At 34.4% G+C, this 17500-nt stretch overlaps 1 protein-coding gene across 3 annotated transcripts in view; it reads right to left on the reverse strand.

The window, feature by feature from the left end:
- LOC144972704 (uncharacterized) overlaps positions 1 to 17500 on the reverse strand; it is a 41160-nt gene that overhangs the window by 14942 nt on the left and 8718 nt on the right. For all 3 annotated transcript variants that reach the window (XM_078914245.1, XM_078914246.1, XM_078914247.1), the window contains exons 2-4: positions 10821 to 10955; positions 1524 to 1602; positions 1 to 274 (exon numbers count right to left, since the gene is read on the reverse strand). The exon at positions 1 to 274 is cut by the window's left edge and continues 48 nt beyond it. In XM_078914245.1, the coding sequence (XP_078770371.1) occupies positions 1 to 274; positions 1524 to 1555 (306 nt within the window). In that variant the 5' untranslated portion in view covers positions 1556 to 1602; positions 10821 to 10955. The remainder of the gene's footprint in view (positions 275 to 1523; positions 1603 to 10820; positions 10956 to 17500) is intronic.

Genomic DNA, 17500 nt, shown 5'->3' on the forward strand with positions numbered 1-17500 from the left:
CCCCGCACTGACAAGCATCACCATTCCCAAGACATGCAAGACGCTGTACTTGGAAAAACCGGTCTCATCCTCAAATGCAACAGCGGTTAATGTGACCCCGGGGATAAGGAGAGGCAGTGCGAATACAATGAGGCAGGTCCCCACGGTGTCACGAGATTGGTAGTGGTCTGGGATGCATGTCTTTGTGGAATTCGAGTTCGAGTCCATCATCGGCTCTCCCCATATGGAGGAGTCCATGCTTTTCTTGCCCTGTTCCTGCATATCTTTAGGTTTTCTGAAACAGGGAATAGCGATGTGCTGTTTTATATAAATATATATATATATATATATATATATATATAATATATATATATATATATATATATAATAGTAATAATAATAATAATGATAATAACAATAAATAATAATAATAATAATAATAATAATAATAATAATAATAATAATAATATAATAATAATAATAATAATAATAATAATAATGATAATAATAATAATAATAATAATAATAATAATAATAATGATAGATGATGATGATGATGATGATGATGATGATGATGATGATGATGATGATGATGATGATAATGATGATGATGATGATGATGATATAATAATATAATAATAATATAATAATAATAATAATAATAATAAATAATAATAATATAATAATAATAAAATAATGATGATGATGATGATGTGTTGATGATGATGAAGATAATGATAATATTAATAATAATAATAATAATAATAATAATAAATAATAATAATAATAATAATAATAATAATAATAATAATAATAATAATAATAATAATAATAATAATAATAATAATAATAATAATAATAATAATAATGATTATCTTGCGCCCAACCTCTATTTAATAAAACTCTAGGCGCATAACAATTGCAATCCATTCGAATCTCCCTCTCGTGAGACAACAATTTGAAGTTTTGGCCTCCAAGGAAGAAGGAAAGAAGAAGAAAAAAAAAAACAGACTCAGATCGCCGGTGTACCTTTTTCGGGGTTCGAACTTTAGGACATTGTCTCCTGGGTCAAAGTTAGTTGGAAATCAAAAAAATGCTTCCATAAGACATTTAAAGCAATAAACGAAAATTAATACAACTGCTTCGAAAGAGAAAAAAATACCAAACACGGAACGTTTAGGGTTCAAAACGCTTCTTCACCGAATAACAACAACAACAACAAAAAATACATCACTTAAAAAAACTGTTATCCGTCTATCTGATTTTGAAGTGATGTATTTATCTTTTTATTATGAACTTTTCTGACCCTCCTGACCAACCAGCAGTGATGGATATCTAGTACTGTTAGATCTGGCAGAAAGTACTTTGCAACTGACTAGCGCTCTATACCCAAGGGTGGCAAGCGATTGCTACTGTTCGTTCCACGCTATAGAAACCGGAATAAACTCCGGCTCCATTGGACGAATTACTTTGAAGGGCTACTTGATATAACAGGCTACGATTCGTTGCCATTGATATTCAAGATGCTTCCTTAATATACTCACTTTGACGATGTGTACACACTTCCATCCTCCATTGTCTTGGAAAGGATTGGCCTTAGTGATCAAGTTCAAAGCGCAGACACTGTAAACAAGAAATATTCAAATAAAAACGAATTAACATCATGAAATAGATACTTCGTATTTACGAGATGCTTCTCATTCACAAAATTGTGAGCCTTTATATTGTAGCGCAATATCACTGTACTCAAAACACAAGTGGTCCCAAGCCAATAGCAACACTGAACATTATATATATATATATATACATATATATATATATATATATATATATATATATATATATATATATATATATATATATAAAACATATATATAACAATATATATATTGACATCACACTTTTGCAAGTCTAATCGTTTTTTTATCAAGAGGCATGTGGCTACAATGCGAGTCGTGTTTCATTGTAGCTTGTCCGCCAAAAGAAGCTGCTGATTGTAGCTTGTCGGATAGGGAACAATAGTGTGATGACTTCAACCTTCTTAGAAGTGGGAAACCGGTCCTCCGAAGGACTGGATACATACCTTATGCTTCCGATATTCTGGTTTCAGAGTGATGCCATGGTATCTGATTTTCTCGTCTAGATAAATGAACGCTTGTCGGCAATAAAGATAATCCATCCTCGCTCTATTACACCACGCAATCATAAGAATCTGCCTATACATCCCGCTACTAAAATAGTTATACCACCTTATGATTATGTGCGTAACCTAGTCATTGTTAGTCATTGTGAGGACTGATTACACACTTCCAAGAAGCTTTGTACCGGAAGAAAGGATGGTGTGACGTCCAGACTTCTTCTGCTTCTCATTACAATTAGATTTAATGATCTCTTGTAACAAAAACGTCTTGTTAGTGTCAAGTATTAAAATTTCACTCATTTCCTCATTAATGACATCCATCTTGAAAGATACTTTGAAAAATAGTTCATTGAGTTGAATGAGATTTAGCCCTGATCCAATTCTCTCGCCTTCCCCCTTCCAATTAAAAAAAAACATGATCTTTATGAGCTTGATATTGCGAAAATAAAAAGGGGATGTTGATTTTTAAAAACAAAACAAAATAACAACAACAAATAAATGAAGAAATAATTAATATATATATAATATAATATAATATATATATATATATATATATATATATATATATATATAATATGTATACACATATGTTATATATATATATAAAGGTAAAATAGATGAATACATAACGTTTACAAATTATAATTTGTAGCAATAGCAGCTAGACATGTTTTCACGATCTATTCCGATTCTCAAACGTTAACTTTAAAAAAGCGCACAGGTGAGGTGGAAATATGCTAGAAAAATGATTAAAATCATAACACGCGAGGAGATTTGAAGTTTAAGAATCATGTCTTCACTCTGCTTAATAATGAACAGAGTAGCCCTTCACAGCTCATGGAGTCTTGAGTTTATCCGGTTCCCATAGTATTAAACGTCAATCCCTTGCTGTACTTTGGAAATGACACCAGCCTATCGCAAAGTACTTTCCTTTCACAACGGCTTGGGACACAATGGGACTGTTTTGTCCCGTCCCAATAGGTGCGGAAGATTTCTCTAAATTCTATATGTTACAGATTTGGGACAGTCCTGTCCTAGTGCGGAAGAGGGTTAAGATCTAACATTTGCGGCCCGTTTGATCAAGAGACAAGAGCTCTATTACTTAGCATAGGGACCCTTTTCTTAACCAGTTACTCTAGTACTCTGGAAGAACTTGTATTAAACAAAATTGGCCAGAAAACCCATTCTTCAAATATCGATTTATTAAAATGATCATCATCTTGTCCAAAATTCTCAAATCTGGGATTTCATTTTAACAAAGGAAGTCCCGGGTCTGAGCGTTTTTGACAAGATGAGGGACATTTTAATCTACCAATAATTGAAGAACGAGGATTCTGGCTAAAATCTTTAATATGTATTGTTTTGTTTTTCAGAATGCGGCGGTATAATAGAAATCAAACTTCATGATTAAGACCTCTTATTCCATTTACATCACGTGATTCACACAAACATAATATCAGAGTGAGGCAACAATTAGGAAATAATATCATGTGTTATTGTGTGGATAAAACAAGGTTGTAAAAATTGTAATTGTCCATTGCTCTCTCTCTCTCTCTCTCTCTCTCTCTCTCTCTCTCTCTCTCTCTCTCTCTCTCTCTCTCTCTCTCTCGTACTTGTATAATATTCGCTAGTTAAAAATCTGCTCCTTGAACGTCAATTATGGGGTAATTATGGGCTATTGTTGTAATGGGCGTTGTATTGAGAGCTTTTCCATTACCACAATGATACTGTTTGGGTTATTGACCAGACCTAAACATATTCTCATAGATCAGACGTAAATAATTAAGGAGACGCCCCCCCCCCCCCACCCCCGTAAAATGAAGGAAACTAAAAGCACAATTATTACTCCTCACTCCCCCCCCCCCAACCACCTCCAGCAGACATTATATATCTATACTTTTATTTCATATTAAATTCAACCAGTGGCGTGGCATGCTTACAGTATAGGGTGGTGCCAGAACCAGGAGAAAATGATTTAAAACATGCTATATTTGTAAATACAAAAGAAAGAAAAAAAAAATCAAAGAAAAGACTTACTCAAATAAGTAAGAGGCGGTATATACCATTTATCAGTGTTTTTTTGTGTTTTTTTTTTTGGCTATTTTTTTAATGCTTTAATTTATTTTTAAAAGATGGATGTGGTGCCAGGCACCAAATCAACCAATATAGCCACGCCCCTGAACTCAACCTTTTTAATCATCTCGAAATCAGAGAATATTTTGAATATATGAACATGAAATGCTGATAAATTAAGCAAAATGTAAGGTTTTATATAACGTAATATCCTCTTGACGTGCTCAAAGACCTTTGAAAGGGGTTCCGATCCCAAGCCAGCATTAACACTGAACAAGTGGGTCAAGTCGTGAAACCAGAAAATTGCTATCATACTTCCTATTTTTTAAACACAGAACTGTTAGCGGCCGTACTCATTTTATATCTGAGTACGGTGATTTCTTTGAAAAGGCACTTTACTAACATTTTCTTACCATAAAATGAGTACTAAATACCCCCCCCCCCCCATATAATTGCGACTATCAGTATCATGCCTTCTCCTGCACGTTAAGCAGTTAACTGCCGTATCCTAAAAAGACACATATTTCTTTTTTAATGGCCACACAACTCGTCCTTCAAATATTGCTCAATTTCAATGACCCTCATCTTGGCAAGGTCCCAGGTTTGAGAGTTTTCGACTAGATGAGGGTCATTTAAATCGATCGATATTAGAGGGACGAGTTTTCTCAACACTATTAACAGGGTGTACAGCTGGAATGGTTGGCTTAACCTTATTTTAAAATGTAAAATTACTCCTTTCCCCCTCCACAATCAGACCGTGGAACAGACTTCCCGCTGATACCGCAGAAGCTGCTTCTATCAATAAGTTTAGACAAATTATAAATTATAAAAGTCTGTCATTAGGATGGAATTATAAAACCTGTGTTAACCATGGACTGTTGGTGACGTTGATGATGATGATGATGATGATGATGATGATGATGATGATTATGATGATGATGATGATGACGATGATGATGAAAGTGAGTGTACACTCTTAAACTGCAAGGATTGAACTTTCGAAATTTTAAAATAATCTAATGTTTCTACCCTTTCATCCAAAGTACCAGACTGATGCAATGAGTCACATTTGGCTTCATCATTATAGTAGTCTCTATACACCTGTTAACTGAAATCCTCTGGAAAGACATGTATTTAAAAATTTAGCCAGAAAACCTGTCCTTCAAATATCGATCAATTTTGATTATCCTCGTCTTGGCAAAAAACTCTAAAAGCTGGGACCTCGCGATCACCCAGGTTTGGAGTTGTTTTTTTTTTTTTTGCCAATATGAGGATTATTTAAATAAACCGATATTTGAGGGACGAGTTTTCTGGCCATATTTTTAAATACGTGTCTTTCCAGAGTACGGCAGTGAACTGGTTAAATCAATAACTTTCAGGCTGCATCTGGAAATTATTAGCTATAAGGCATACGGAAAGATGTGTACCTGAGCTGTAGAATCACCCGAATTAATGATATATTCATTCCACATTATCAGTTACCGTAGAGACTCGTTGCTTTAGGATGTGTGTCCACCCATTCCGTTATCAGAAACACGATCATCGGTCTTTGATTATTGCTCAGAGAAGGGAAGCGACCAGGACACATTTCTATTTATACTCGCATCGAGTGTTGTCAAAATATTTCAAGTTCAAAATGTATTTATTTACTAGTGTGCAGATTTTCGGCTCCGGCCCTTGTTGAATTCAGAACATATAAACAAAAGTGGTTATACGAAATAGATCCACAAAACCGAACCTCTATAAGGTTTATTTACTTAGCCTACTCGAATATGTACATATTTATTGTTCCCCGTGGCACATGGGGCAAAGAGACAAATTAGGGTGCAAGCACTTGTGTAAGATATATAATCCGAAAAATGTAAAGGAAACACGGCAGACAAAGCAAATTGAAAAATACAAGAATTATAGAAACACCAACATTGTTCTTCAAAGCATCCCCCTTCTCAACTCATGCCAGGTCTTGCCAATCTGTCATATTTTTCCGCACTGTCCTCCAAGATCCAAGCGCTATGTCTTTTTAACTTTTCAAATATGAGTGTTCGCTCATACGTAGGACATGCCCGATCCTTCTTCCTACGACAAGGTTTAACCATGTTGAATATATTTTGGTAAAGTTTAGTTTCAGAAATTTGTTAAGACATTTTGCATCTAACATTTTGAGTTTTAAAACTTACCCTGAAAACTTTGGTTGTGTTATGATTTAAAAAAAAAGATGAGTTGTTTCATACATCGTTCTCTGTAGTAATTTTTATTGATCTTTCATAAACTGTTATAATCTTTAGTGTGATCTGTATCTTTGTTTTATATGGTGTTTTCAAATGATAATTATTCTCCGATTTTCATTTATTATATATTGATATGTCAACAATGAAACTCTCTGTTCATTCCATATGACGCACCTTGTGGCATTCATCAAAGCAGAACGTGTATTGGATCCATCCCCTCTTTCCCAGCAGCTTTCGAAAACATTTTGAAGTTTTGGATCAACTCCAAAAAGATGGTGAGCGGTGCAGGTCTAAACTATGTATTAAAAATGTACTTACCTTATTTCTCTTTATCGCTGTATAATGCTATGTAAACAACATTCGCACGCCTACGTGTAAACGTGAGCGTGAGAAGCAACAAACGAGGAATAAAATATATTTCACCTTAGAACAGAACTTCACCTTTGAGACAACAGCGCATTTTACTTCTAATATTCTGTTTGTTTGTTTTGCGTTTCTTTCCTTTTGGTTGTTTTTGTTCTTTTTTTATAGCTTTTTTTTGTTTGTTTAAGGTAGCAAAAACGAAAGCAGAATCAGGTGGAAAATCTAGCTTGTTTTAGTTAGAGATGTTAACATCAATACGAGGATTTTTTTAAAAATGGCTACATCCAGTACATTTTATTTATGTAATCACTTTCTCTTTCACGGCTATGATGGGTGATTAGAAGTCAAATTTACAAAATACACAGATAACAAGGTTCGATTTGCTTATTGATATTGTAATATGTCGTGTTAAACTGTGTTTTGTTTATTTGTTTTTTTTTTGTTTTTGTTTTTAGTCGACGATTATGAATTTGAAATAGCAACCATACTTATCGAGTAAGAAACATCAGAATGGTGTTTTCACATCTCTTATTCGTCGTATTTGGTATTTCATTCATCGTGTTTTGTTGATAAAGAGGAGACACGAAACATCCACATTATCTGTTTTTGTTTATCAAATTGAAGCTTGCATTCAATTTCCTATTGTTATTTAGGGAGTGCTCAAGGAAACAAATAATATCATTGGTTGAATCATTGAATACAACTCACTCTTCACTTCTTTAGTTGCCTTCTTGCATTGTGACTTAATGTTTTGTTCAGTGCCAGACTATGAGCTTAGGAAGGCTACAGATTAGTACCGGCATCTGAAAATCGCCTATTCCAGGAGACAAAACTATCAGTAGTCGGTTTTCCATCAACCACCCGGTCTCGGAATGCTTTGCAGATGATGTGGTGAACAGAGCAATGCCAATAATGTGGACTATCTAAAGGATTTTATTTTAACACCAGATCTAACCTTACGTCTAAGCTGCACCAGAGGTGGACTGCACTTTGTAGAAGACAAAAGTGAAATATTATTAGGAACAATGAGTATGATAAGCATAGCAGGATAAACATACTATGCACTGAACAACGTGTACGATTTTGCAAATCTGACATCCGAACCCAATTATGGGCCTAGTTTAACATTGTTATAATGGACAATATTTCGCGTCATTCTTTGAGATTGCCATTATAACAATCTCATACTGAACTGAGTTATCAGACCTACAAATTAGTGCTTGTCGGTACTAAACGATGGTCAAGTTTCTGATGAGTCAGAATTACAGGGTATACGTCATTACCGATTCTATTTGATCCTGACATTATCTGGTTTTAAGACTTCGTGCGACGGCACCATTATGTATGATGATGAGAGATATACATAATAACTTTCTTAGACACGACCATTCAACGTCTGAGAGGATCTATAAGAAGATGATATTGTGTCGGAATGAATAGGAACCTAAAAGGTGAAGTTAGAATTGTGTTGCATACCCGATTATCCGACCTCCTTTCTCCCATCTCTCTCACTCTCTCTCTCTCTCTCTCTCTCTCTCTCTCTCTCTCTCTCTCTCTCTCTCTCTCTGTGTGTGTTTCATATTTAAATAAAAATATATTTATTTATTCTATTTTGAATTTCTAAGACCTGGCTCATCCTAACACAATACCCCTTTTGAGACGATTGATTACATATTGTGTGCTGCTTTGGCAAAACCAGTCGGAATATCGCGCGAGCTAATTTTGAGATTCAAGCGAGTAAAGGTGAAAAATTGTTATCTCCACGATTTCCGTTTTTTCACTTCATCGTTTTTATTTTCCATCCAACTACATTCTCACGAAAGAAATTTACAATTTGAAGCTTCTAGATAATTTAATTTAGCTTTCTTTCTGAGCCAAACTTCAACATATGATATTGTGTATGTCTTGCATTTAAAAGCGATTTTTTCCGTTTCTTAATTTTTGATCCCCCCCCCCCCTGCCGTCAAATGTGAATAACTTCGACCCTAATTAAGATATATTATGTGTAATAACATTTGGTTCTAATTTTTCCGATGGGTTTGCCCAGATCACTACACATATTACCGTTATGAGATCGTTGATTATGTATGATTAAAAAGGTTGTCAATAACAAGAGACTTGTGTAAAACACATACTTCATGCAATTTCAATGTTTCCTCTCATGATCAACCGCGTCGGCGCATATTTTAGTCATTGGAACAGGCTCTTTACTCACATTCTCTCACCGTATTCAGGTGTAAAATAAGTACCTGGTCGTTAACAACGCTGTCTCGATCAGAAAAAAATTGTAATGTAGCCTAACAAGCGACATGAGAACGTTTGGTGGATATTGCGCAAATAAAGTCTCAAGCTCAAGCTCAAATCGGACGAGGAGAGAGCACAACGACTTCTAATGACCCTCCCCACTCACCCGATCCTCGCGAGTACCACAGTAACAGTGCAAAATATCCGTCTAACAGGAAACAACAGTGTGACGTCAAAGTGCTGGTTCCAATTCCATAGGAAGTGTGAAACTAGTCCTCCAGAGGACTGGATACATACATTGTGCAACTGATCTTCTGGTTTCAGAGTGATGGCATCTTATTTTCTAGCTTGAATAAATGCTCATCATCAATAAATATAATCTATCTTTGCTCTTTTACGCCCTGCACTCATAATAATCTGCCTACACATCCTGCTACTTAATCAGTTATACCACATTATGATTCAATTTGTAACTTATTCAACGTTAGTCCTCCTGAGGACTAGGTACACACTTCCAATGAGTAAGGAACTGGAAGAGAGGAATTCGGTGAGGCGCCACGACTTCTGCTTCCCATTTCCCGTGCAGATTGGTCCAGTTAAGTTGACCTAATCTAAATTCCTTTGCGCCACCACCAGCACACACACCCATACTTCCGTTTTTATGATGTAATTGACGAAGGTTTGCAACCGAATCGAATGCAGACTTTTCAGAGAGCCTTTTTCATTCCATTTATCCACAGCTGTGGCAGTTTTTACAATGTTTGCTTTGGGCCAGCCACACCAGAGCTAGCAATATTTTTTGAAGATGAAAAGAATACCCCCCCCCCCCCACCCTCCCCCGCCCCTTTGCTATCTTAGCTAAGATTATTGCTGTCAAGAGGTGTGCATCGGGGCTGCCAGATGGCCAGAAGTCATCGTGAACAATTTCGACTTCAAAAGGGGTCAAATAGAACCCCACGTGGCCAAACATTATTAACACTCTGACTCACGTAAATATGTGTCGGTTTTGATAAACAAAAAATTGAGTTAGCTAGGAAAATACTTGTAAAAATAATTTTTTGTTGTTGCAAAAATAATAATAGAAAAGCAATTCTATTCTCCGAGTGGTCAATTTTGGCCACGCATGTGGCCATCTGGCAGCTGTGATGTGAATTGATGAGTGAGTTGCACAACCCAAGAATCCAGAGAGAGAGAGAGAGAGAGAGAGAGAGAGAGAGAGAGAGAGAGAGAGAGAGAGAGAGAGAGAGAGAGAGAGAGAGAGAGAGAGAGAGAGAGAGACTTTCCACACTCGTGAGCACGACCGTGCTCCTATCGCCGAAAATAACATATAGATAACAAATATTTTAATAGAAGAGAGCTCCAGATACAGGTAAGAACACGACGTAGGAAGAGCTAGACAAACATAGAGACATAGAGAGAGAGAGAGAGAGACAGGTGAGCAGACAGTCCAGACAAACAAGAATCCGTGCATGTAAACAGATGGACGGAATAATGAATGGAACAGTTGTAGAGAATGGTAAATAGTTCGGAAGTGCTGTGTGAAGACTGATTTGAATCAAAATCATATTACGCTATAGAGGAAGAGATTGAGTGAGAGAGGGAGATAGATGGGAGAGAAAGATAGAAAAGGAGAAATAAAGAGGGAGAGGAAGAGAGAGATAGATAGAGATAGATAGATAGAGAGAGAGAGAGAGAGAGAGAGAGAGAGAGAGAGAGAGAGAGAGAGAGAGAGAGAGAGAGAGAGAGAAAGGGTGGGACAGGTAAGTAGATAGAATTGTGGTATAGTCACTCACCTACATATCAAAACGCCAACAAATCAAAAATCAATGGTATTTTTCCCATGAGAACTCCGGAGTTTACAAGGAACCCTTTCATCAATGTCAACATCTGTCATACTTCAAATTGGAGGTGCCATCATTGAAGTGCCCCTGATTGAGTTAGAAAAAATTGAAAATAATTTTAAAAATACCAACTACCGACTCTCATATTATATATATTTGTGTGTGTGTGTGTGTGTGTGTGTGTGTTTGTGTTTGTATAGGTAGATAGATAATAGATATATATATATATATATATATATATATATATATAATATATATAGAGAGAGAGAGAGAGAGAGAGAGAGAGAGAGAGAAAGAGGGCAAGAGAGAAAGAGAGAGAAAGAAAGAGGACACACACACACACACACACACACACACACACACACAGAGAGAGAGAGAGAGAGAGCGAGAGAGAGAGAGAGAGAGAGAAAGAAAGAGAGAGAGAGAGAGAGAGAGAGAGAGAGAGAGAGATAGGGAGATTGAAAGTTGGGGTAAATAAAACGAATAGGCAATAATAAAAGGAAATTGGAGTAACAGAAGGGGTGAATTATAAAACCAAATTAACATTGATTACGAACGTGTAAATCCACATATTAAATGACCAAGAAGTAAATTATCCAGAGCAGTAAGGCAAATGAATTAGATATATGGGTGGGAGATATATAGATAGATAGATAGATAAATAGATAGATGGTCAGAAAACGTTTACTTCATTGTATACCGATGGTTTGAAATGACCCCGACTTCTCCTAATCAAAAACTCTTAATCTAAGACTTCAAAGTAAAATTAAAATTGGAAGCAGGAGGAGGACGATAAGAATAAGAAGTCGTGGTAGTAGTAGTGGTAGTAGTTGCAGTGGTGGTGGTGGTAGTAGTAGTAGTAGTAGTAGTAGTAGTAGTAGTAGTAGTAGTAGTAGTAGTAGTAGTAGTAGTAGTATTTGTTGTTGCTGTTGTAGTAATAGTAATAGTAGTAGTAGTAGTGGTAGTAGTAGTAGTGGTAGTAGTAGTAGTAGTAGTAGTAGTAGTAGTAGTAGTAGTAGTAGTAGTAGTAGTAGTAGTAGTAGTAGAAGAGAAGAAGAGAAAGAGAAGAAGAAAGAGAAGAAGAAGAAAAGAGAAGAAGAAGAAGAGAAGAAGAAGAGAGAGAAGAAGAAGAAGAAGAAGAGAAGAAAGAAGAAGAAGAAGAAGAGAAGAGAAGAAAGAAGAAGAAGAAGAAGAGAAGAAGAAGAAGAAGAAGAAGAAGAAGAAGAAGAAGAAGAAGAAGAAGAAGAAGAAGAAGAAGAAGAAGAAGAAGAAGAAGAAGAAGAAGAAGAAGAAGAAGAAGAAGAAGAAGAGGAAGAAGAAGAAGAAGAAGAAGAAGAAGAAGAAGAAGAAGAAGAAGAAGAAGAAGAAGAAGAAGAAGAAGAAGAAGAAGAAGAAGAAGAGAAGAAAAGAAGAAGAAGAAGAGAAGGAAGAAGAAGAAGAAGAAGAAGAAGAAGAAGAAGAAGAGAAGAAGAAGAAGAAGAAGAAGAAGAAGAAGAAGAAGAAGAAAAGAAGAAGAAGAAGAAGAAGAAGAAGAAGAAGAAGAAGAAGAAGAAGAAGAAGAAGAAGAAGAAGAAGAAGAAGAAGAAGAAGAAGAAGAAGAAGAAGAAGAAGAAGAATGTATTTCTGTCAGCTCAAAGCCATACATTGATACATCCATTACATGGAAATTAACTCTTTTAAACTCTAAGGTTAGATAATCTTTTCGTCTCGACGTCACTCGGGCTTATATTTGTAATTATTATAAAAATTCAAAAGCGACTCACGTCACAACAATTATATCAATATTTATGAGGTTCAATTCTGGGTTGGTAGCTTTTGTCTTACACCCTTGCCGACCAAACCTTACAAGACACTGTCTATTTATTATGTCTACTTGTACCATCGGGTTATATAAGTAAATTGCGTGATTTCTTTTTTAAAAAAGAGAGAGAATGAGAGAAATTCAGTGTTGATCACAAGTTGTGACTTACGTATTTGATCCAATCTAGATTAAAATATTGAATAATCTGTCTTGCTTAGAGAGCAACTCATAACAGAGCTGGGATTGAATAGATTTCAGCAACTTTGAATTTCATGTTTACAAGCGGGATAATATTGTACCGTTTCGATTCCATAAAGATGGGTCTTATTTAAGTAAAATACTTAACCTGCCCACCAAAACAGTCATAAAAAATTAATACCCAAAACTATGTGTAGCCTAAAACGTTTATAGGCTGTAAGAGAAAATGATTTGGTAATAATTGATCACCTCACTGGTAGGATTAAAAACTCAACTACTGAGCAGTAGCATTAAGGCGACTTGGGATTCCAATGGTACCGAATCGCATCGCCGTTGTGGCTCTTTTGGTAAAGCCAGTTAGATTTGTAGTTATTATCTATTTTATGTTTTTTTTCGACGCGTAGACTACATTTATGCAAATAATTGCACGTCGGTTGTTATCATTACCATTACTACGCAATTTCATGTTGTTGTTTTTCCTCATAAATACCACTAAACAAAATAATTTTACTTTAAATTCATGATAGATTGCACGTTTGAAAGTGGAAGTTTCGATCACAACAATGTATCTAGTCTATCCTTAACATTGCTTTTAAGTCATTCACATTTTCATATTTTATCATAACATAATATATCATAATGAGAGTTGCTTAGGTCAAAGGCCTTTTACTACCATGTGGAAAAAAACCCCAACAAAATTTCAGGTCAAAAAATTCCCGGTATTATCATAACTTAACTATGACCATCATAAAATTTACATCAAAAGCAATCGAAAACATACCAATTTTAATAACTTATTCATCAAATTCATATCTTAAATTATTGAATTCCCTGTCGATTGCATTTGTTAAATAATTATACTTTTGGAATCTTTGGTTATAAAATTCAAACTGTTCTATGTATTATCTGTCCTTACAATAAAAAATCCCCAACAAATTGTCGAATAATTAATTGTAGAAGAATGTGACATTAAAATTTTGTATTTGTCTCCGCGGGTAGAGTTTTCATGGTAATACTTGAAAAGTACTTGGTTGTGAATAGGAACACAATGGTGGATGAGTATATATACATAGTAAATTAAGCGGAACGTTTATTTATAGGATAATTTACAAGACTATGAATGGAATGTTATAATGTATTATGATGTATAATGTAGCTGTTATGTATGTTATAATGTAAACATAATATTGTTTAAAGCACAGGATACAACTGTTCTAATACATACATCAATGCCATTCATGAACTACAATGTTAATGATGGTAATGGTATAATGAGACTGACCGCTGGGGAGTCGAATTATTTTATGAACATCACACATTTCATTCCCTGTATGTGGTTGAGGCAATTGAGATATAATAATAGAAATAATAATATTAGAAGGCTCCTACCCTGGTCTGAAAGCTCCAATAGCTTAATCCTTAGAGTACAAATACCACATGTAAATGAACTAGTTCGAGTTGGGAATTCAGTCAGATTTATTTGGAATTCAGCTGTCTACTTAGACCCGATTGATTTGATAGCTGGGTTTATTAGATCTATAGGAAATCGATTATTATTATTATTATTATTATTATTATTATTATTATTATTATTATTATTATTATTATTATTATTATTATTATTATTTGCGTTAGATCAGCACCGTTTACAAATAATGTCAAAAAAGTGTTACAGCTCATCTCTGGCTACAGAAAAAAACACGGGATTAATCCTATCTTTAAGGATCGCATCGTGCCAAGTGGTCGAGTGGCTAAGGCATTACACTGTGACCCAGAAGGTCCTGGGTTCGAGCCCCGCTTCAGGCATTTTCGTTTTTTACCTTGAGCAAGATTATTTACCCCCAATTTTCTCACTTTGGACAATATGTGTGATTCCTGTTGACATCAGACGATTGTTTGATGCATTATCTGCATTCCTTCATAGATTAACTCTATATTAAATAACACCATAAAATAATAGTTACAACTTTAAATAAATAGAGCCGTTATAAAAAAAAGGATAATTTACTTCAATTTCGACTTCGACTGTGCTGTATCATGATTTTGCAATCTTCAGGAAATGCTCTCTCTCTCTCTCTCTCTCTCTCTCTCTCTCTCTCTCTCTCTCTCTCTCCCTCTCGTATATATATAAATATGACCCACCATGTCAATCTGATCATATCGGGATGAAGCAGTAGATAAGGATGATTAAGTTTAAAGGGAAAATTATTAAATTTGGAACATTAACATGTAAATCACATAAATAACTAGAAGAATATACGTACATTCTCTCGTCTTAATGAAAAATAATAAAAACATTAAATTTTAACTCAAATCTTAAATATTAATTTTCAGTGTCGGGTTCATTTCGACAAAATTGCAAGCTGATAAGTTTTGTCACATTTTATCAAAAGACGAACAAACTCAATCCAAATTAATCTCCCGGAGAGTAAGATGATGCAAGTCTACCGGAAATACCTTTTGTCAGATCTATCAAACCTAACTACCCACTTCACTGCCGGGCAGTCAAGGGAGGTAAACATTTTTTAAATAATCGGCGAAGTCCCAGGTTTGAGGGGTTTTTTTTCCAAGATGATATTTGAAAGAACCGTTTTCTGGCCAAATTTTAAAATATGGATTTTTCCATGGACAAAACCAATTCCTTTGCTTGCGAGTCAAGAGCTCTACCGATAAAGCTGTCAGAACTTGCATGGCAGTGAACGAACATTATCTATGGTCTGATTTTAAATTTGATTAACAGTACTTTGTTTATGTATCCTGGAGCGATGTAGCCAAAAGTATCAAACAAGGAATACTGACTACGAACATATATTGAAACCACCACTCCTGATTTTGAAAGATTGTATACAAATGTTGATAGTTTTCTAAATAAGAGGAATGGAATAGATAATCTAATTGACCAGATATTTCCAAAAATCATATGTATTACAGAATTGATTTAATGCCTAAATATTACGGTGATATTAATATTGAGTTGGAATTTTCAATTAAGTGCCACGATTATTTCTTTAATGTGCAACCTCACAGAGAAGTAGCAATTCTACACTTTAGAAAAGATTGGTGCTCACGAATTTACCTTTAATCAAACGGTAGAAGAAAGTATCTGGTGCACATTTTTGTACAATAACTAACATTCTTAAGAGGTAATTTCCATAGAAATCACAACTTAAATAAATTGCAATTCATAGAACTATTCAGAAATAACGTATTGTCACTTGACCAAAAACAGTTTGATATTATATTGATTGTGGGAGTTTTTAATTTTCCTATATTTCATGGAATGATAATTGTAACATTAACCCAGAGTCACTATTTGTTGAAACATTGCGAGATACAAAGAAATATGACAAAACATGTTATCAAACAAAAGATTAAATCATTTGAGACAAAAATTGCGTCTGAGAGTAAGTCAAATGTAAAAGGATTTTGGAGGTATGTTAATAGTAAACTTAACGTTTAAAACGGTAATGGGAAATTGACTACTCCAGACGGCTGTAAAACTGATGATAGGTTAAAGGCAGATGTTTAAAATGCATATTGATAATATGCCTATTTTTCAAAAGCAGAGTTATTAACTCTTGTTTGAATGATATTGTGGTGAATGAGGTTGATGTCTATAATAAATTAATGAAACGTGATACAAATAAAGTATGGTACCTGACGGTATATGAAAGAATTTGCAAAGGAAATAACATTTCCTGTTCGCTATTTATAAAATAAATCTCTTTCTAATGTTGTACTCCCTGATGATTGGAAATTTGCAAATGTTACGTCAATATTCAGAAAGATTGATCGATGTGATCCATCAAACGACAGACCAATAAGTCTAACTTGCATTCTTAGTAAAATCTTAGAGAGTATAGTTAAAGAGAAAATAGTTACTGAAATGAATCAATTGATAAATAATTGATTGCCAACATGGATTAAGAAAAGGAGACTCTTGCATGTTACAAACATTAGTGGAGATAAATTTAAGATATTTATTGAAAGATGTAATTCGTATATAAGGAAAACAATATACTAATTCAAAGACCTGTGACAATTTGGAATAATCTAAAGTTGGAGATAAAAAATTCTAATTCAATTAATATTTTTTAAAGAATGCCATTGATAAAGACCTAACCAACATAATATTGATTTCGATGAATAATGTAGCATTACATTGGATATTATTGAATTTTATATATCAATTCTTTCAAACTCTCGAATGTATAAATTTGGATATGTCAAATGAATGTCAATAGAGATAATTATATTTTGAATATTGACAATAGCACTTATTTGTGAATTATATATAAGAGTGTGTATAAAGTTGGACATGCTAAATGAATGTAATTAGATATAAGTATACTAGAAATATTGACTATAACATTTATTTATGTATTAGATATTTAATACTTAATTTTACTAAATTAACAATGAATGTTGTTGATATAATTTTGATAAATTGTATCTATGCGAAAGTTACACAGAGCATGTAAAGGTTTTTATAACCTATAAGCTCTTAAACGATACAATACGAATTGTTTTTACAACTAAGATAATCTCCGGCTCTGCCTAATCTAACAAGATAACCAATATCAAAGTCAACAACTTGTTACAACTCATTCAGGTTTATACAATACATACCAAC

This window comes from Berghia stephanieae, chromosome 5, assembly GCF_034508935.2.
Source record: "Berghia stephanieae isolate SIO BIC M18660-M18661 chromosome 5, UCSD_Bste_1.3, whole genome shotgun sequence".
Classification (NCBI taxonomy): Eukaryota; Metazoa; Mollusca; class Gastropoda; order Nudibranchia; family Aeolidiidae; genus Berghia; species Berghia stephanieae.